The sequence below is a fragment of the Caretta caretta genome, chromosome 1 (genome assembly GCF_965140235.1).
Source record: "Caretta caretta isolate rCarCar2 chromosome 1, rCarCar1.hap1, whole genome shotgun sequence".
Lineage (NCBI taxonomy): Eukaryota > Metazoa > Chordata > Testudines > Cheloniidae > Caretta > Caretta caretta.
The window spans coordinates 162,793,857-162,816,239 of record NC_134206.1 but is presented as its reverse complement, the minus strand read 5'-3'; the positions used below and the strand labels follow the sequence as shown (position 1 = coordinate 162,816,239).

General features: G+C 40.3%; 1 protein-coding gene across 2 annotated transcripts in view; it reads left to right on the top strand.

The window, feature by feature from the left end:
* Positions 1–22,383, top strand: part of DYRK1A (dual specificity tyrosine phosphorylation regulated kinase 1A) — a 134,403-nt gene that overhangs the window by 19,179 nt on the left and 92,841 nt on the right. For both annotated transcript variants that reach the window (XM_048866936.2, XM_048866947.2), the window contains exon 2: positions 18,719–18,800. In XM_048866936.2, coding sequence (XP_048722893.1) covers positions 18,791–18,800 — 10 coding nt within the window. In that variant the 5' untranslated portion in view covers positions 18,719–18,790. The remainder of the gene's footprint in view (positions 1–18,718; positions 18,801–22,383) is intronic.

Here is a 22,383-nt window from a genome sequence, read left to right as displayed (position 1 = left end):
AGCCTTGGTGGTGGTTTTTCTCCTTGCAGGTTCAAAGTTCTCATTTTCCTGCTTTGAGTGTCTTCATTTGCCCTTCAGGATATCATCCATTTCCTCAAGCTTTAGGAGGAGGGAAAACTGTTCAGTCACTTCAAGCAATGTCTGCGTGACTGAAAAATCTCTCATATATTAGCATGTTCGTCAGTATCGTCTTGATCACACAAGTGTCATGGGTAAAGCTTCCAAGCCTACCACAAGAAACCCCCTAGCAATTCCTGCAAGTCCAGCATGAAGCCAACCTGTAGTGCTCCAAATGAAAATCTCTCCAAGTGAAAACATAAGTGGGCCTTCACTGCTAAATGCTGGTACTGCAGTGGCACAGACCCAGCTTCCTCTCCAGGTTGGCCTAATGGAACATCTTCAACTCTCCACCACAGTGTCTTTCAACATCTCCTCTGCAGCTGGGGACTCTGCCATGTGCTAAGACCATGTAGCCATTAATTTATCTTTTGGATCAGTGGTTCTGAGCTCTGGCTCATTGGATGAGATCTCATTTCTTCATAAGAAGTGCTGAGAGAAGGAGCTGAAAGAGCCAGCAGCCCTCCAGCTCTGAAGGCTGCAGCTTCTTGTTAAGGCACCTGGCATCCTCCTTTCGGTAGGGTTCAGGATAAGTAGACGAGTCAGGAATCCTGATTACTTCTGTGTATTTGGGAACCTGGACAAATCACTCCTTATTTCTGTGACTGTCTTCAAGGTTTCTTCATTATTTCCTTCTTGTCCTATGTTGGGAATTGGCTGAGCTTGATGGGCAATGGGAGTGATTTTTGTACAGAGATCAGCCCCCCCTCAACACTGGGAGTTGAATCATTTACTGGGCAGAGTATTGGTTCTGACTCCTGAGACACTGTTGATGACCCATGCCCCTCAGTTGCATCCACTTGTGAGAGGGCAAGATCTTGATCCTACTGAGACTCAGAAATTGGGCACTTCTAATGCCAAATACTAGGACTTAGAAACTGGGGCACTCTTCAATGCCAGATACATCTCCATGGTAGGATACAGTGATTCTACATGTGAGGATTCAGCTTCCCATCAGCTTCTCAAAAACTTACCACGTCAATTGGCCTTGAGTTAGGGTTGATACAGATATCTGTCAAGGCCTAAAGTGGCACCTGAGCCAGTAACTCCTCTTCAACACCTCTGTGCCCTTGCACCCCTATTTTGGAACAGCTGATGGTGTGGCAGGTACTTTACACTGCTTCTGCTTTCTTAGAGGTGGTTAGGGGGGAAAGAACTCCTCCCCAAGGACGCCTCTGGCCACATCTTCCATTCAGCACATTGAGGTATCACCTTATATTCTCTTGTGGCCATGTCCTTTCTCTTGGGCCCTTTTGTGAAACAGAAAAAAGAGGGCCTGTTTCAAAAGTTATCTTTTCCAATCACAATACTTTTTAAGGGAGCATAGTATATATTTACATAAGATGCTCTGCATCTGTAGCATTAGCAGTCACCAAAGGATACTAAGCCCCCTTTCAATAAGCACAAAAAACAAGTTATGAGGGGCTCTAGAGCATCTAGTGATCCATCCATGGTTAGTATCTGCTGGCATTTCAAGGGAGACAAGGGGTGTTCTAATTCCTATGGCCCTGGTCATCTCAGACACCTGGTTTTGAGCACTGTTTGGTAGGGCTCTACAATCAGGTTTTTACAAAGCCCTTCAAGTTCTCTCTCTATTATGCCGTCTCCTGCTCTCAGTCACATTCTGTTAAAACTCTTGAGAATCTTATTGGGAAGAGATGCTTTCAAGAAATCTAATCCCTCCTGGTAGAGACTTGTCAACTTTTAGTGTTGTTTCAGGTACTCTTTGGTAATCAAAAAGACAGGAGGTCTCCCACTGATTCTGTATTTCAGGGTCCTAATTCAGTGTTTTGTCAGAGAGATTCAAGTTGGTCATCCTGAAAGAAGATATCCCTGTTGTAGAGCAAAATGATTCGGTATGCACTCTAGACTTTGGACATTTATATGCACTTGGAAAATATCTTATCCTTACAAAATTAATAGTGCAACTGCCATATTGTATCTTGCCTTTTGATTTGGCATTAGCATTGTGTGTTTGTATGAAGTGTGTGGTGGTAGTTGTATCTGCTTATACAGAATAACAATTCTAATCCCCCTACTTAAAAATTGGGTAATCAAAGACACTAGTTTGGAGGATGTCAAAAGATTGTTTTTTTACCATTAGGGCATTGGAGGTGCTAGGGTTCAAGTTCAACTACCCAAAGTTTCAATTAGTTTCCATCTGGCAATTGGATTACATAAAAGCCTTGCTAAACAAAACTCATCTGAATGTTCTCATGTGAGAGAGCCTCCAGGGGCCTTGAGATGTACGGGAAACAACTATCACATCTGGGCAACAGGTGTCTTCTGGACTTCCCTGTTCTAATAGCAGTCTAAGGACAAGATTCATTTAGGATTTGAGTTCCAAACACTTCCCATCCAAATTGTGGTGAGCATGGCTGTATCCAGCTGCTCATCATTGTTATGGAAAGGAGCATAGTCCCAAATTCATGAAGGATGTTGAGAGCTGGTATACCAAAAATTAGCCCCAATTTCAAATGTACAGTCTGACCACAATATCATACATAAACAAATTTGGTTGTACCAGTTGTGTCTCCAGTACCAGAAAGCCCTGCAGAAGTGGCAATGGTCTCTGACCTCAAGTGCATTTCTGGTTGATTTGTATCTAGCATGTAGACAGAGTCAGTCCACAGTAGATCTGCAGGAATGGTCTCCGGATTCAAGAGTTATAGTAAATAGTTATCCACTGATGGGGGACATAAGAGGTGGTGCTTTTTGCCACCTGTTTGAACAAGTTATCTGTCTTCTGCTCATGGCACCAAGAGAAGAGTTTGCTGCCCAGAAACGTTTTCTCCATCTGTTGGGGTACAAGGCTTCTGTATGACTTCTCCATCAATACCTCTTATAATGTGCGTTTTGGCAAAGCCCAGGAGAAACCAAACGCTCAATGATCTTCTTAAGACAAGTTTTGGTTTTCAACTCTTTTGTATCAGAGGGCACTGCACTTAATCCAGCCCAGGAGCATTTTTCCTGGCAGCTTGGCTCATGTCATGGTCCAATTCCATAGGTACCAGAAGGATTTAGAGTGATAAGTAGAATAGGTTTGAAGAGTGGTGCAAACAGCCCCAGATTTGACCCCTTGACTAATATTGCTCAAACTACGTGACAGTTTTACCTCTGTCTGATTTATGTGCCAAATAACTCTGATTGAATTAATCTAATTCAATTCATGGAACGCTCCAAGATAAACCAGTGTCTCTGCAGCCTTTGTTTGGTTCATGTAGGGCTTAATGCTATTAACCTCTAATTAACATCATGCTATTAACTTTTTTTTAAGAAAAAGCCCTTGCGTCATAGGACATTGGCAAAACTTTTTTGAACCATTTAGTGTCTGCTAGTTTAAGATAGACAAGTCAGACAGGAAATAATGCACAAATATTTAACAGTGAGGGTAGTTAACTCAGTTGAACATATCAAGAGATGTGATGGATTGTCTACTACTTGATGCCTTTAAATTGATTTGATGTATTTCAAAGAAAGATGCTGTAGCTCATCCAGAAGACATGGGCTTGCAGTAGAAACTACTAGGTTAAACTGTGTGGCCTGTGTTATTTAGAAGGTCAGACTAAATAATCAAATGGTACCCTCTGGGCATAGTTTTTTTGATAGAATGTAATTTTCCTGTTGGCAGTGACTTCAGGTCACAAAGTGAGAAAGTTTCAGTCTCTAGTGATTGATCTACCTTTTGTACCATATTTTACAAGAATAAGGTGGTGCCATGAACTCCATCTGAGATTCCTATCCAAAATGATAACAGATTTCACCTTAAGGAACTTATCATCCTGTCAATATGCTTACCATGTCCTTATGGTCATCCCAGTGAGGCTCTTTCCCACATACTCAACCTTTAAAGGTCCTTGGAGTTCTGCTTAATGGGCTGATGCTCTTAGAAATTCCGTCAACCTTTATTTCCTCTGAAACTTTTATTTCCTATTCTGTAGGCAGTGAAGTAAGTCTTTGTGTGTGTATTGTGAGCTCATGCCTTAATTGAAGGGTATGGTTGTTTTACTATATTTACAGGAACATATTTTAAGTCTATAATTAGTCATTGAAGTCCAATGAATGCTTACAAATTAATAACATCCCTACATTTTAAATCTGACTAAAAACTTGCTCATTACTCCATTTAAGGTCAAGAAGTTCTTTTAGAGAATTTGCAGTTTGAGACCTGCACAATTTGCAGGATGAGAAAACTGCACAGTTAGAGCTGAAGAAATCCACCTCTTTCTCCCACTGGAACCTTTTATAAGTCTTGGTTCAGAAATCCCTCTGAGCCAGGGTCCGCAGAACCACAATTAAGCTGGTAAAGTCTTCCAAACAGGCTGAGGAGAGTTTTGATGCTGGGGAATTAAGCCTTCTCACTACTTATCTCCCCCTTCCTGGGAAGAAGAAGGGGGCGAGTTTTAATTCTTCTAGCCACCAGAGTTCTAGAGCTGCACAGTAAATAGTAAATAGACTAGTGGTGTCCTTGTCCATGCTAGGACTACTACTTTCACTGCCAGAAGGGTTACTACACTGGTGGAAAATTGGGGGAATTTTTTAGGTTAAAAATTATAATGTAGATTACAGCCATATGGGTGGTTTTACGCTTTCTGGCTGCTGGCATCTACTCATATGCATGCATACAATTTGAATATCCTAAATTACAAAAGTCAAAGGACAATTCAGCTCATTGTTTACTTTAAATTAGGCAGGGTCTGCACTTAAAACTACTCCTGGGGGAATTCTGTGCCAAAAAAATAAAAAATTCTGCGCACAATATTTTAAAACTCTGCAAATTTTATTTTTCAAAATAACACTACATAATCACACCAGTTTCATTTATTTTGGTAATTTATTTCAAAATACCTGTCAGCAAGTATGTCCGTAACAATACGGACACGCACAAATTCCACCAGGAGTAGAGAGTGAAAGAAACACCTATGACAACCCGGTTCCTGTTTCTCTGCCCCTTTCCACTTCAGAGCCCAGTCGGGGGGTAAGACACTCACAATCCCTATCCCCAGAGCCCAACCATAGCCTCCTCCCCCCTCCCCCACCTGAGCCCAGCTGCGGGGCCCCTTCTTGCCCTGTTACCTGCAAACCCCCCCCCCCCACCCAGCCACAGGGCCCCTTCCCCTCCCAGCCCAGACACCTCTCCCTCCCCCCCAGGGCCCAACTGTGGTCCCCCCAGCTCAGATACCTACCACTCAGAGACCAGAGATCCAGAGGGAGAAATAGCCTGATGCTCGGTCCTAGGCTTGTGTAGATTTTCCTGCGTGCTACCGTCTCCTTCCCTCAGGGTGTGCGGGGAACTGCAGATGCCGGGAACCCTCTAGCTCCTTCCCCATCCCCTGGCAGTGTCTTCTAGGTATGAGTTGGCCTCTGTCGGGTCCTGCGGCCCCTAGTGACGGGCAGCAGAACTGTAGCCCATGGGGGAAGGAAATTCTGCATGCATATTAATTTCTGCAAGATTCTGCATTGTGCAGTGGTGCAGAATTCCCCCAGGAGTAACATAGTTAAGGTGGTCAGGTGTGAAACATCCACGCCCCTGAGTGTTGTATCTATACCAACCTAATCCCTGGTATAGATGTAACTGTGTGTTGAAGAAGAATACTTCTGTTGGCCTAGCTATCGTCACTTGGTTTTTCTACAGCAAGGAAAAACCACTTCTGTTGCTAGGCTGTGTTTTTATTATGGAGTGGAGTTATGCCTGCATAGCTACAGCACTGTAGCTGCGTTGCTACAATCCCGGTAGAGTAGATGCAGCCTTAGTCTTTGTCCCCTTTTTGGGTTCCTTGCTAATAATACCAGCCAGCTCATTGCATTGCCCAAGAATGCCACAGAATGGGGCACTGCAGCTGTTAATGGGATGACATTGAAGTGTGAAGCTGCCTTACAAAGGATCTAGTAAGTTTCTTTTATTCCATGGTATGGTTAAGACCATTTTAAAATTCCTGTATGTAGTCTACACAAGTTGCTTGTCTGATGCCATGTAACAGTGGTTTTTAACCTTTTCCCATTTGTGGACCCCTAAAAAATTTTGAACGGAGGTGCTGGACTCCTTTGGAAATCTTGGACATAGTCTGTGGACTCCCAGGGTTCCGTGGACCGCATGGTGAAAACCATTGCCGTATAAGAAAATACTGTGGGTTTGTCTTCACTGTAGGAAATTAGCTCGATTTAGTACACTTGGGTTATTAGCCTTGCTCAAGTGAGAGCAACCACATTGCAAAACAATACTCAAGCTACACAGAGTTGATTAGAAGCACAGAGTGATTGAGTTAGGAGATGATGACCTGATGTAAGCTGACCAGCTGCATTCCCACAGCATTACTAGCTACAGCATCAGCAGCATTAGAGTTTCAGCCTATCCTAACAGGCCAGCTAGCTTGAGCTAAACCAGTGATACTCACCCTTCATTGGTTCAGGAGCCAAATTAGTGATCAGCATTACTCAAAAGAGCCACAGTAGTGTGAATTTGTTTCATTTACTATTTTTTATATATAATTCCCACAGCAAAATGACTGACCAAGTATTATTTTATCAACTACAGTTGGTTAATAACATAGAAAAAGCTTCCCAATTGGTTAATAAGTTCGGTTAATAATTAAATCACACAATCTGTATTTTACTATTGTGCTGAAAAGAGCCACAGGGAGACTCATTAAAGAGCCGCTTGTGGTTCTCAAGCCTCAGAGGTCTGAGTATCACTGAGCTAGACTCAAGTTAGAGACTTTTGCTTGAGGACAGGAGTTGGGTTAGAGGTGAAACTTGAGTTATATCTTGAGCTAACTATTAAGTGAAAAGCCATGGCAAATACCCGTTAAAAGGTATTGCTTACTTTTAATCTATAATTTTTTGTGTGCAGAATACTGTAGTAGTGGTTGTGTTTCAGTGGAGTAGAGCATTTTGACATCCTTCAAGATGAAAGGTACTGTATAAATGCCCCCCCCCCCCCCCCAAAAAAAAAACAAAAACAAAAACCACCCTAGCTCTTCTATAGGGCTTTTCATCAATAGATTTCAAAGCGCTTTACCAAGGAGGTAAGTATAATTATCTTAATTTACAGATGGGTCAGCTGAGGCATAGGCAGGTGAAATGACTTTCCTGATGTCATCCAGCAGGACTGTGGGACAGCTGGGAATAAAACAGTCTCCTAAGTCCCAGTCCACTATTCTCTCCACTAGCTCAAACTTCCTCCCCATGGTATTTGATGTATTCTGACACATACCAATACATTTACTTAATTTTTCTTAATTAGCACACCACCTGTAAAACAAAACTCAGGGAAGATTCTTTGGGTCAATGATGGAATGTGGGAAAAGTCTTACTGGTTTTTTAGACACATGATATGATGACAGCTGTGCATCTTATTACATAGGGATTTTTTTATATCACTTGTAAATAATTTTTCATTTCTTAGTTTGTAATGGTCTGTTTGAGCAGGTTTTTACATTACTCAATCATCTATTCAGAAAGAGTTACTATGTCTTTTTTTGATCTCTTGACCCACGTTACAATAATTTTTATCCTTAAAACATATGACAATGATTTGTAATCATCATTACGCAAATCAGGGTCTAAAACTACATTATGTCATTGTGTGGGACTTGTTCTATTCTGTATCAGAGCAGTATCGCAGAACTGCTGCTAGAGCAACAAACTAGTAATTGTTTAAGGTCCAATAGCTCATCTTCCATGTTGTTTAGAAACACACCTGTGGACCATTGGAAAGCTGTAGTTCACATGGGTTTATTCACAAAAGTTGACCCTTAAAATTATGCTATTTTGATTAGCATTTTGTTTTATTACAGTTGATAGAATTTCTACCTGGTTTTTGCAGCTGCCCTTGAGAACCATTGGAGGTTTAGAAAACGGTACCTTCTAAAACTTTGTAATTACAATTGAAGTGTTTGGTGGGGAAAGCTAGATGATGATCTGATTAATAGGTCTGACATTTTGCAGCCTTTCTTGAGTTAGTAGCACTTCATTACAGAATACTGATGGTGAGAACTCTTGTAATACTTCTCAAAACTTTGGTCCTGGACGAACGTTAGTTATTTTCATCCAAAGTAGATTCCCCCATAGCCAAACCCCTTAAAACATCACAGCTGTGTTTATTGAAAGGGACAATGGAAACAAAATTATTACATTATAATTAAAGTACTAGTCAACAACCACCCAATAATGATGTGGTAAACGTATAGATATACTAGTATGTAGTAAAGATCTGTGAGTTGTCGATGAGTGATTACCTGCCTTTGAACTTGTTTACATTAATTTTAATTTAGGAAGTGCTGGATTAAAGGGACAGTTTTAATTTAAATCTTACGTTTGTCTTAATATTTTTTCCTGCTGTTATCAATACTCAAAATAACTATAACTCAAAAAGATTAGAAAAAAATGGGGAGGCTCACATCTTTTAGAACTGTTTCTGGCTATCTGCAGTTTAAAGAATTTATCTGTGGTTTGGTTTAAATTTGGTTTGCATTTTGAAGGCTCTCTTCCCAACCACAAGGACTAAGAACAGTTTTATATGAAATCCTCAGTTCTGGAGATCAACTCTACAGCAAAAGATGGATTCTTCAGTAAATTTCACAGCGCAGCGGTAGAATCGCACAATATGTGGAGCCCTACCTAGAATGGGATGAACTGATTTACAGTATTCTCTTAAATGTTCTTTGTGGTACTGTAAGATTACGTGTGTGCTATCACACTATACATTTTTAATACATGCAACACAGAAACTAAATATACTCTGTTAGTACAATTACACACAAACTTGTACATCACATACCATCTTCTAAAGAAATTGTGTAGGAAGTACACGTTAACAAGAAAAAGACCAGCCCAGGATTGTTTTTTCAATATATGAAGTAGTTTGAGCAGCTTCCAGTATTTAAATAGCTTAAAATATATTCATTTAACACCACACAGAAATAACTCCTACAGCAAAGTATTCAGATTTTAGAAACGTAGTTATAACTTGTTTCCGATGTGAATTTGTAATGGAATTGTTTCCAATTATCACATAAACATAACTCTTTAATAGTTGTTGTAATATTCAGTAAGCTCATTAAATGCTGCTAAGACAAGCATGTTGGTTTAAAGATTTCATCAGCAGTCAAACAGTAGTTCTGAATATTTCAGTTGGGGGATGGGCAGCTGCTTCTGAAGCATCTCTTTGCTTCCAATGCATGGGGGATGGGAATGTAAACAGAGCAGCATGACTTGCTGTTGTAACCAGAATCTTAACTCCATGCTTATAAACCTGACTATATTGCTTTCATTTAACAACATAAAACTCCACTTTCCCCAGTTTTATTGTGCATTGTGTAGTCAACCAATCACTAAGCCAACTTAACATTTTTATATGTTGTCAGTATAGGAGCATGAAAAAATTCTGCTGGAATTCCATATATCCAGAATCACTAGATTAGCAATAAAGATTTCATTTTTTTCTTGAGATAGTTAATAATCTCTAGAACGCTAGCCCTAGTTAGAGATTTATTCTGTCCTTTGAATAGCTATCAAAAACAGCACTTGCTAATCCTTACAGTTTTTGTATTGTTTCCTGTATTTGAGGTGAAAATAACAAGGGACTAAGTAGTGAAAGCTAATTCTCATTAGAATCATATTAACTGGACAATGTGGGATTTATTTTCAAAATATTTACTACTTTTTTGTGTGAAATGAGGGATAATATGTGGCTACAGAACGGACTTTGAAAAAAATTCAAAATAGCATTACCTGAATTAATAAACAGGCATGGATGGCGTCTTCCTAGCTTCTACTGTGATAGCTACACGTCGTATTAGTCCTCACTTTGCCTGGGTTGAACTCAGATAAGAAAGATATGTTTGTGTTGCACAGTAGAGGCTGACTACACATACTGTCATTATCAGAACTGGAGCACAAGTTGAAGTCCAATTTAAAATACAAAAGTGATATACTATGTAAAACTAGTCTCACAAAATTTTTTCACTGCGGGCAAGTAATCTTTTTTGGAACAGTGAGTTAAAATTTTAGTTTTCTCATCATCAGAGCGGTGGTAATGGTGGAGTAGATTTTGTGTTAGACCTGGTAAATTTTCATAACAGTTTTGCAAGTTTGTAAACTTACAGAATATTTCCCTCAGAAATGTATATAAAAAACTTGCTTTGAATGTACAAAAAAAAAAACTAAATTGAAAGAGTGTGTTATTGGTGAACGATGAGTAAAGATACGTTTTACTCACAGGTATTTTTAGTAAAAGTCATGGATGGGTTACAGGCTGTAAACAAAAATTCATGCCACATGACCAGTCCATGACTTGTACTATATACCCCTGACTAAATCTGGGGGAGGGGGAAAGCCTGGGGGTGCTTGGGGGCGGGGGTGCAGTGGTGGCCCAGGACCTGCTCTGGTGTTGGGGGCGGGAGGGTGGGGAGGAGGAGAAGGGGGTTGGCGGCATTGGCTGGCTCTGCACCTCCCTGGAAGTAGCGACATCCCTCAGCTGCTAGGCAGAGGCGTGGCCAGGCACCTCTGTGCGCTGCCTCCTCCCCGAGAGCTGGCTCCGCAGTGCCTGGCCAATGGGAGCTGCAGAGGCTGTGCACAGAGCCCCTGGCTGTGCCTCTCCCTAGGAGCCGAGGGATGTTGCCGCTTCCAGGGAGCCCCCTGAGCTTAAATGCTCCCAGGGCCCTCACCCCTTTCTGCGCTCCAACTCACTAGTGCTGAGCGCCTCATCCAAACTCTTGCTGCTGCTGGGTGAGGGGGAGGCACAGCGGCCCTCTGGCCAGCCACACCGGCTGCTGCAGAGGTTGCAGAAAGTCACGGAATGACACACTCGCAGCCTTAACTATGAGTCAGTCAAGTTTAAGGTGAAGTAGAACAGTCTTGAACTGGCTAACACTCAAAGCCTGTAGATGTCTGAAAGGGATGCAACCAATTTGAAACCTGGTTGTATTCACCTATTTTAATCCCAGTATTGGTCTACAAAAGACCCACACTAAAATGATCCCATGCACAGTTCTGTAAAATGCACAAAATAACCTAAAAAGAGAATATTTCAGTTGCATAGGTTCTTAACTTTGAAACCTAGAGATGACCTAGCCACTTCAGGTATTCCACTGCTGATCGTTTTAGTTGGAACATCCAGCTAATATGCTTATTCCACAATACCAAACCACCTAGCCTTCACAAACAAGTGCCTTTCCACTTGTTTGAAGACATTTGGATTAGAAGTAAGACATTTGAAAAGTCAAATAATGTGATCAGTATGCTATTTTCTACTAAATGTTCAATGTACTGTGCACCAAGTATACAAGCAAGCAGGTTGTGTAAAACTGGAGTTGTATATATTGATTTACACATTGATATAAAATGTATCTAGTATTTTTATTTGAATGTTTGATTCTCTGTATACCTTAGATTATGTACTGTTTATTTGGATAAATTTTGCTTTGTACATTAGATAAAAGACGTTACACTGTATTTGTGTGTTGAAATATTGGTTGAGTATCACTCTTGTTAGGTCTTTAAGGATGGAAACGAGTATATACTTGATCATAAGCTGGTTTGTTTATAAGCCGACCCCCCCAAAAAATGGATAAGTAAAAATGGAAAAATTTTATGACCCTATAATTCAGGGGTCAGCAAACCTTGGCTCCCGGGCCATCAGGATAAGCTGCTGGCGGGGGCCGAGATGGTTTGTTTACCTTGAGCATCTGCAGGCACGGAGGTAAATCTAAGTAAACAAAGTGTCCCGGTGTGCCAGGGGACGATGTCTCTGGCCTGGCTGGAGCTGCTCCGGCAGGCTGGGCTGCGCGGCCGCAGCATGTTCCAGTGGGCTGCACTGGGCAGCATGGCCGCAGCGTGCTTTGGCGGGCTGGGTGGCGCAGCCACAGCCTGCTCTGGGGGGGCTGGGCCAAGCGGCGTGGCTGCATTATTGTATCTTTTTAGTTCCATTTATACATAAAAATGAGTGCCTATGCCATTGCCCCAGCTTTTGAGCCTTGAAAGCAGTAAAATATACAAATGTACTTTTTAAATGCACGAGAATCAAATTCATTCACCGTTATACAAGGCACTGGTGAGACCTCATCTGGAATACTCTGTGCCGTTCTGGTCTCCCATGTTAGAGAAGGGTGAATTCAAACTGGAACACGTACAGAGAAGGGCTACTAGGATGATCCGAGGAGTGGAAAACCTGTCTTATGAAAGGAGACTCAAAGAGCTTGGCTTGTTTAGCCTAACCAAAAGAAGGCTGAGGGGAGATATGATTGCTCTCTATAAATAGAGGGTTTAGCTGATCGCCATATTTGGGGTCGGGAAGGAATTTTCCTCCTGGGCAGATTGGCAGAGGCCCTGGGGGGTTTTCGGCTTCCTCTGCAGCGTGGGGCACGGGTCACTTGCTGGAGGATTCTCTGCACCTTGAAGTCTTTTAACCACGATTTGAGGACTTCAGTAGCTCAGACATAAGTTGGGTTTGTTACGGGAGTTGGTGGGTGAGATTCCGTGTCTGCTTGTGTAGGAGGTCAAACTAGACGATCATAATGGTCCCTTCTGACCTTTAAAGTCTATGGCTTCCACAGCAATTATAACTTGGCCCCTTTTCACACATGTATCTTGTATTACTGTGTATTATCGTAACTTACATGTATGTGTTGGACAATATAAAAATTAAGATTTTATACTGTAATACCAAACTGTATGTTCAGGGTAGTTACAGTTGCTTGTAAGAACCATAATTTTGAATTGCCTCAGTAGTACGTATTCAGGATCCTGTCCTAGAAAGTAAGGGTAGATACAACTTGCAAGATTGGGTCCTTACTGTTGAAATTTTGACATATTAGTAATTCTTGGCATTTTATTTATATAGTATTTTAAATGGAAAACAAACTGTATTTACGTATGATATCTTTTTAAATTTGGCAGATTGTTTCCTATAGTATGTCTGCATGAACCAACATCATTGTCATCGTAGCTTCAAGAATAGGCTGTTGCAGGTATAGAATAAAGGAGCACAAGAGTGATTTTCTGTTTGGTTCTACACCAATATCTGGTCAGTTGTATGTTTGCTAGGTGGTTTGATTTTGCTGTTTATGTACTCTTGGATGTTTCTACTCTAAGAACATAAGAATGGCCATACTGGCTCAGACCAGTATTCCATCTAGCTCAGTATCCTGTCTTCCTGGCGTTGGCCGCTGTTGGTGCTTCAGAGGGAATGAAACAGAACAGACAATCATTGAGTGATCCGTCCCCAGTTGTCCACTCCCAGCTTCTGGCAGTCAGAGGCTAGGGACATACAGGGCATGGGGTTTTAAGAACGTATGTTTCTCACGTTCAGGTAGGCCTGTTGGTATCAATGTATCAAGGACTATTGATCTAAATGTTGCACGTTTTTGACTACTGTTCCCTATATCTGTAAGGAGGAATATACGGATTTCTTGTATGCCTCAGGAGAATTGCTATTAGAAGTTACAAAATAGCCTTTCTGTGGAGAATAGAGGTCCTTCCAGAAGCTGCTGTTGAGATAGACAGTCTTTCAATCCTTTATGAAAGCTTCTATTGAGTCTTGTGCAACAGTATTGAGCAAAGAAAGTTAATCTGTAATAATAAGTAAAAAATTCTGATAAAAAAAATCCATGTAGCCCTGTTCATTCATGCAGTGTTTTGTGTATGACAGATAGTTGATCCTTTAAAAACTTTTATTTAAATTTGTTCTCAGAGGAATGTTTTAATTGCTATAGAGCAGAGATTGGCAACCTTTGGCCCGCGGCCCACCAGGGTAAGCCCCCTGGCGGGCTGGGTCAGTTTGTTTACCTGCTGCATCCGCAGTTTGGCTGATCGTGGCTCCCACTAGCTGCAGTTCGCCGCTCCAGGCCAATGGGGCTGCGGGAAGTGGCACGGGCTGAACTTACCCTGGCGGGCTGCATGCCAAAGGTTGCCAGTCCCTGTTATAGAGCAACAGTGAAGCTGTGGTGAAAATGTTTTCTGTGGTGCTAATTATAGTTCATGAACTCTGTTGCTTGCTTTCTGTCTTTTGTCCTATCCAGTAGTAAAATGTAGTACTTTAAACACTACTTACTCTAAATTTTATTTTAACAGTTAAAGTAGAATTTTAACCTGTGTTTTAAAGTATCAAGTTGTAGTTCTCCAATACACCTACAGATTTAAAATTATGAAATGTGGACTTCTAAAATTATTATTATATTAGTACCTAGAGGCCTTAGTCTGGATGGGTATGCCATTGTGCTCACGTGTAGTAAGAGATGGTCCCTATCCCAGAATAATCTCAGTTTAATTTGAGACCCAATGCAATAAGTGAATTTGACATACAAAAAAGAAAATGTGGGGAGGGATGAAGACTAAGGGTAATTAAAATGACATCATAGCATTGCACAATTTAATGGTGCCAAATCATTTTACTTCTAAAAAAAAAAAATTTAAAATGTAGTCATCCTGACTCATGCACAATCTACCTGTTGTTGGTTAGCTGGTTTCTTATAGAGGTCACAGCAGAAGTATATTCTGAGGAAGGTTTCAAAGGAGGAGAGATTTTTCTTTTTTATATGAATGGTGTTAAGGAGCAATGTGGAAGAAATCATTGTGAGAGATGCTGACAAATAGGCAAATGAAGGCTGGTTGGGTGAGGGACAGTATAGGTGGGTCTACATTACAGAACATTATTATTTTTTGTGTGTTGTTGTGAAGAATAGTTAGGTAACATGTCGACCAGAATCTTCTTATAGCATATCCTAGGATGAATTGTGTTCATCAGTATGTAAGTACATTGAGTAAATATTTTGTAAGAAAAATGACCCCCTAGTTAAGTTTACTGTGGTGGAGAGGGGAGCAGTGGAGGGATTTAGAGTAGAGTGATCCAATCAGAGTGACTGGTAAGGAAATTGAACCTGTCAGTTATATTTTTAATGGATCATAGAGGAGCAATGTATGTGTTGGGGACATTAAAATAGAGGTGGGTCTCATTTTTTAGGTGAATTGTAAATTTGCTGAAGAAAGCATTTGGGGGTGGAGGGTGGCATGGAAGCTATTCAAATTCATGTTGAATTTGATGAATAGTTTTGGTCAAAAAACCAAACCAAAGCCCCAGAAAACCAAAACTTGACTATTTGTTTTGGGGAATTGTTGAAATGAAAAGTTTCAACATTTGTGAATTGGATAATTTTGGCTTTTTATGTTGAATTGACTTTTTGTTTCAACTCAACACGTTCTAAACTTTTTGTTTGTTTTTGTTTTTTTGTTTATTTTTCAACTTGGTGATAAATTTTTTTAAAAAGCAGTGTTCATTTTTCTGACCCCCCCCCCCAATTTTTTCACTTTGGTCACCAAAACAAAAAATCTATTATTCACTCAGCTCTATAGAGGAAGCAGCAACAATAATTAAGTTGAGCGATAAGAGCCTGAACGAACGTTTTAACTGTATTAGTATTAGAGGATTGATGAAGACTTACATCTGATCTATGGTGACCACTCTTGTCTCTTGGTTTCAAATCAAATGAAGCTTCTTAAATTAACTCTTTTTGCTTGTAGTGTCATGCTCAATCCTTTGTCTCCACCCCCCTTTCCTATCTCTTTCCTAACTACCCTTTGTTTCTTCCTGTTCTTCCACAATTGCTTCATTTCCTATTTTCAATTCTTCTCCCTTCTTCTTTGGTAAAGTAGGTCATACTGGATTACACACTAGTCCATGAAATCTGAAAGTGGTACTTCTCTTGAGGAGGAAGTTGGTTTACTCTCTTAATGACCTAACAAAGAGCGTGGTGAGGGAGATTCCTTCTGGACTCTTGTGGTGATCAATGTATGTTGTGACTCATGAGTCCATGTGCCTCTATTTTAAATTATGCAAAAACGTATCTGTTGTTGGTCACAAAACTATCTGGCCCCTTCTTAAAACTAGCACTTTTTTTTGTATGTGACCCTCTGTGGCTTTCAGTTTCAGAGGTTAAATAAGGGGGGGAGGGATAGCTCAGTGGTTTGAGCATTGGCCTGCTAAACCCAGGGTTGTGAGTTCAATCCTTGAAGGGTCCGTTTAGGGATCTGGGACAAAAACTGGGGATTGGTCCTGCTTTGAGCAGGGGGTTGGACTAGGTGACCTCCTGAGGTCCCTTCCAACCCTGATATTCTATGATTCTATGCGTTATTGAAAGTCCTAGACAGTTCTTCGATATTCCTGATCCTAATGGCATACCTTTCTGATGTTAGTGTTTGGTAACTTGAAAAAGTTTGGAACAATGTTAAGGAGACAATATTAAAACAAATATGCTGGATTGCAATTGTTGTGGCTGCTTGGTTACATCCACCCACTTTATAACTGTTGATTTCCTTTTCCTAGGACTTTACATTTGTTGTTAGTGAATCTCCCGTTATCGCCTGCAGCTCCAGTCTGCTCTAATCTCGCTGGATTGCTTTAGAATTTTAATATGTGAGAGATACTCTTCCAATCTGGTGTCTTTTGCAGATTTGATCGTGACTGAATTTTGCCAGACATGTCACAAAAAGATACGCAGACATGCAGGATTCACAGAGGGAAGTGCGCGCTTTTTTAAAAATTGTGTAGAAGGGTACTGGAATAGTTTGCAATTAGTGGAAAGCATAACTATTTGTATATGAACAATCTGTTCACCACTGTGACAGAATCAGTTATGTAAAACTTGGAACAGTTCTGTAAGATGCAGATTGAGAACTCCTAAATTTTACTGGATGTTGTAATTTTATAAAGTTATCACTTTTTTTTGTATTATGGGACAGAGTAAGTAAAGAGGAGAGATTGATCAGTATGACTTTCAAACTATGACTTTTTTGATTCCCAGTCCCATTACCCAGGAGACCGTGCTCTCTTGTGGTGTAGCAGTCAGAGTTGGGAACGATACTTCAGATCATAGAGTACCTTTATTCAGTATATCATATTTTCTCTTCCTTTAATTCATACAGGTGTCCATTAGCTTTATATAATTGTTACTTTACACAGGGCAAGTATCTTTACTCAGCTATCAATGAAGACCTCAAAATTTCTTTCTTTGGTGAATGGCACTAGCTTAGAGCCTGTTGATGATGTGTTTTCATTTTCATGTGCCATGGTGGTGAACACTGCATACGAGTCCATTTGCGTGTCTCATCCTCGCTAGTCTTTATGAAAAGAAACTGTTCTGTGTCAGACTTTCACCAGTTTGCCACCCAACTCTATTCTTCAGAACAACACAAGTTTCTCTTTTGTCATTATTGTAGTATGCAGTTCTCTCACACCCACTTCACTTTTCAATACCTCTCACTGGCCCACTTTTTCTCTGCTTTAAGAACTTGGGTGCAACCGTAAGCTGAATTTGCCATTTTGTTCAATTCCTCTGAATGATTTCACGTTTCACAAAACTTTTGCTATAAGAAGTGCTGGAATATGTAGGAAATGCATGAGTATGTTTCCGCTTGTAGACCGAGAAAGTTTATAAAGCGACTAAAAACGTAGTTTCATGCTTGAAAACTGAGCAGGTGGTGGTGGCATAAATTATGACGAGATGAAGTTCAGTAGGCTTAGTTTTCTTAAGAAGAAAATGATTATTTATTAATTTTGAAAATTAATATCTCAGGAAGTGCTTGAATACTGATTTGGTGTTGTCAGAGGATGCAACGTAGAATAGAGATAAACTTGCTTGCACTGAATCTGAACACAGATTTTGCATATCAAAACAATTAACCAGTTTAGTAATTCAAAAGAATGTCATCTAAAATACTGAGTTCTTAAGTATTTTGATATTTTGCATAGGTTGCATAGTAAGTAAAGGCCACATATCTTGGAGCATATTTTGAAAATGGGCCATTCTTACAAAAAAATGTCTGGTTCTTTGTAGATACTTTCTGCTCTTTATTTTTGTTGGAGTAACAGCTTTCTTCCTTACAGCTCACCTTTTCTTTCTGCTTAATCTTGTTGTGAAGTCATAATTCTTTGGTTCTGAAAATATATTAATATTTAGAAATGATGCTGAATTAGATCATTTATCATGCGAGATCAAGCAGAAAAGCTGGACTATATGAGGGAGATCCCTCCTTACACTAGGTGTGTCTATGAGCTTTCTGTAGTGGTGATTCAGTAAAGTCATACAGAATTTTAACATTATTTATTAGTTTTACAATATTATTGTAGGCTTCTATAACACTTAACATCCAAAGATATCTAAGAGCGTTGCCAAGGTGGGTAAGTATTTCCATAGAGGAACAGATTAGCTAAGAGTCTGATTATTCAGTGGTGCTGAATTAGAGGTGGGAAATGGAGGGTGAGCAGCATCTCTGAAATTTGGGCACTGTCTGATTTGTCACTGACAGTTGGGAATAGAACCCAGGTCTCCTGATTTCTACTCTTTTATACAGTAACAGCTCGGCACTTCTTCCTTCCGTGTAAATATATGATTTCTTTGAAGTTGTGTACGTCTTGCACTAGCACCTAGAGGCCATGACCAGTGACTAGGGCCTCGTTGAACTAGGCACTATACACACACATAACAAAAAGACTGTTCTGTCCCCAAAGATTTTAAAGTCTTAGATCCTTTATTAGAAATGGATTATCAGGGTAATTGCATCTTGTATTTTTGCCTCTTGTTTTAAGCTATTTTTCTTCATTTTACAGTGTTGTGTTTTGCTGCTGGACACTCCCCTGCCACCCACCCCCGCAGGATGATATGAGACTTGAAAGAAGACGATGCATACAGGTGATCCTAGTTTTGAAATTCATGTAGAAAGATAGATCTATATTGTTATTTTGATTTCTATTCTTCCTTTGGATTTTTTTCCTACACCCCAAAACTGCATCATTACAACCTTCATAAAACATATTTACAAAAGGAGTAGAAATCATTGAAGCACCTTTGATTTTTCGGAAATGACTGTCTAGAAATTATAGTTTGAAATGTCCAGTAGGAAAACTGTTTTCCTGAATGTACATTCTTTTCCAGTTTTCTCTAAATAGATGGCCAGGCAGTCAAAGTGTTGAGAAAGCATATTGCTTTTATATTAAGTCCCCCTTTCTTTGTTAATATTCCTCCTTTCATACCTTTCCCAGTTACAGATTTCCAGTTGTGTTGTATAATTATGTGAATATAAATTTTAATGTTAAAATAATGTATTATTTTTGATCACTTCGTAAAAAAGACCTCAAGTATGCATCTGACAAACTATTTTAAGCAAGGAAATAGTTAACACTGCTTCATCTCGAACTCTCACCATTGGACCTAGATTTCGTAATGGTTTCATAGGAGTTAATGATATAGCCCTCAACTGTTGCAGTATACAGCCATTCTTCAAGCTGATGCTTTGTTTTTGTGCCTTTTTTAAAACTGGAAGTTCTAAAACAAGTGTGGATAAAAAAAAAATTTCAAAACCTTTTCAGATATCATACCCTTTTGAGGGGGGGCAGGGGGGGCGCTGCTATGTGGATCTCTCAAAATGTCGTGTATATTTTGTTTCAACCAGAAGGGCATTACTATGGCCAAGCCTCAAATCCCGTAAAATGGGATACATAATGGAAAAAAAACAAATGAAGCAAAGTAGATTCCTTGGGCCTCATAAGGTTGGAGCAGGAGTGTAACTGCTTAGTTGCAATTAGTTTTACCAAAAGTTTTGATATATGTGGAATCTATAAGTTAAGAAATCTTATTTCTGATGATATACATAAATTCTTTTTTTTGGGGGTATGGTTAATAAGTTGATCTGAAAAGTGCTGATATTCAAGAGATAGACCTGCACTTACATAAAGTATAGTAACAGTAGCCAGCTAAGACTATAATAATCAATTGCTCGTATTCCAAAGCCTCTAGAGGTGAACAAACACAGAACAGAGCTAGACTTTGTCATTTGTTTGTTTCACTTTAAAACTCATGCATACTTAATTAAAAGACAAAAAGGATAGATGGCTGCATGCATATCTTTTGATTGAGAGTCCTTAGTTGCATAGATCCTTCATGCATGAACTGCTTCACGTGATGTATTTACATGAGGCAAACCGAATTAAGTTTAAGATGCTGTAGATGGATATCTCTCTTTCAAAATTAAGCATTTTGTCATTTCGTTTAAATATCTGAAATATCTTATGGTGATAGATATAAAAAAAAAAAAGTGCTTTTTTCTGGGGACACAGTTGAAGAAAATTGTTGATGCCTGCCACCCAATGGAGCTAGGAATGAGGGCTTCAGAGTGTGGGAGGGGGCTCTGGGCTGGGGCAGGTGGTTGGATTGCGGGAGGGGGTCAGGACTCTGGGCTGGGGGTTCAGGCTCTGGGGTGGGGCCAGGGATGAGGGGTTTTGGGTGCAGGGAGGGGTTCCAGGTTTGGGGGGGGAGGGGTCAGGGCAGGGGATTGGGGCACAGGGTTGGGAACTGGACTTACCTCTGGTGGCTCCCGGTCAGCGGTGCAACCGGGGTGCAGAGTCAGGCTTTCAGTCTGTCCTGGCACCATGGACTGCGCTGGGCCCCGGAAGCGGCCAGCATCAGGTCTGGCTCCTAGGCAAAGGCGCACAAGTAGCTTCAAGCGACTCTCGCCTGTGGGCACCGCTTCCCCTCCCTCCCCCAGTTTCCATTGGCCAGTTCCCGGAGTGTGGAGCTGGTGCTCGGGACAGGGGCAGCGTGCGGAGCCCCTTCGCCTCCCTGCCTAGAATCCGGACTCGCTGATGACCGCTTCCGGGGCGCAGCACGGTGGCAGAATAGGTAGGCACTAGCCTGCTTTAGCTGGGCAGCACCGCCAACGGGAATTTTAACATCCTGATCAGCGGTGCTGACCAGAGCAACCCCAGGGCCTGACTTGCCACGACCCAGTACTGGATCACAATCCGAACTTTGAAAAACGCTGGCCTAGTGGACACGCAGCATATACCAGCAAAAGGAGTTACTTTTTGTGTGCAGTTAAACCACCTCCGTGAGCATCATAAGATATACCAGCAAAAGGACTCTCTTTCTGGTATAACCTGCATCTGTACAGGGGATTTTGCTGGCATAGCTGTCAGAGGTGTGATATTTTTTTTTCTCCTCACATTCTTAAGCGATATAACTATGTCAGCAAAATTTTGTGATATACTCCTGGCCTGAGTGCTCTCATAAGGATATCCAAAAACAGTACTGAGAATCCCCTTCTGTTTTAAGGCTACCACAAACACACTGGTGAATAAGCATGTTTGGGAGATCATACCATGCTAATGGTGACAGCATGAAGATGGGATAGTTATCATGTTTGGTCAAATTCAAATACTTGTGTATGGTGATCGAAATCTGTGGCCATGTTAAATAAGGAAATGTATGTCATGGGTTTTTTGTTTTTGTTACTGTGCAACAGAATTTATCAAGTATTAACTCCTTAATTTCAGCCACCTATATGGTTAGGACAGAGCTCAAAGTGGATAAATTACATATTTTTATGTATGTTGATCATCCTATATTCAGTGTGAAGTTATTCTGAGTGCACCATGAGATGAGCTGTGGAATGATAGATGTCTGAAATGTTAAGGACTGGAAGATTCTGAGCCACTGTATGTTACATTTTAAAACTTCTAATTCTGAAGTTGATAGAAAGTGTAATAATACTATATCTTACTTCAGTCTACAGTTGTAAAACGCTGCTCGCTGGAAAGGGAACAAAACCAAAGTAGTGCTCCTTCTGACATTGTATTACAATGTTGATATTCTACAGTTTTTTTTTTAAATTTTTTGTTTGTTTTTTGTGGTCAGATTGCTTATTAAAATTATTTGGAGAAAGTTCGAACACATTTCTGGAAATAAAGAGTACAGAGCTGGAATTACAGATTTGTAAAATATTTGGGTGTTGGTTTTATGTAATAGTAAAAAGAAAATGACAGTATGAAGGGTTGGACTGTGCCTTCTGTGTGATTGTTTCTGACATAGTATTTAACTGCTAATTTTATTAAATGTTTATTCACTGCACCTGTTTTAAAAGAGGGTAACTGTTGTGCTATATTATGAACAAGATCTAATGTTGCTTCTTCAATTTTTGTAAATCATCTGTTATTTGAATTATTGTCCACAAGTATTCCGCTTCTTGTACACATCTGCATGAGATTAGAGTCTTTTGAGTAACAGTTTATTTTGGTGCCATGCTGCACCTGCAAGCCCTCTGGTCACCCTGAAGCTGAGGGTAAAACAATAGTGCGGCCACAACCACTCTCCAGTTCTTTCTTACTGCTCATAGCTGTGATACAGAACACCTATAGTGTCTGCATCTCTGTATGCTGTACAGTTTTTCTTTCAAGGTAGATATAGTTTAATTCTTTTAGTCCATTGACTTAAAAAAATG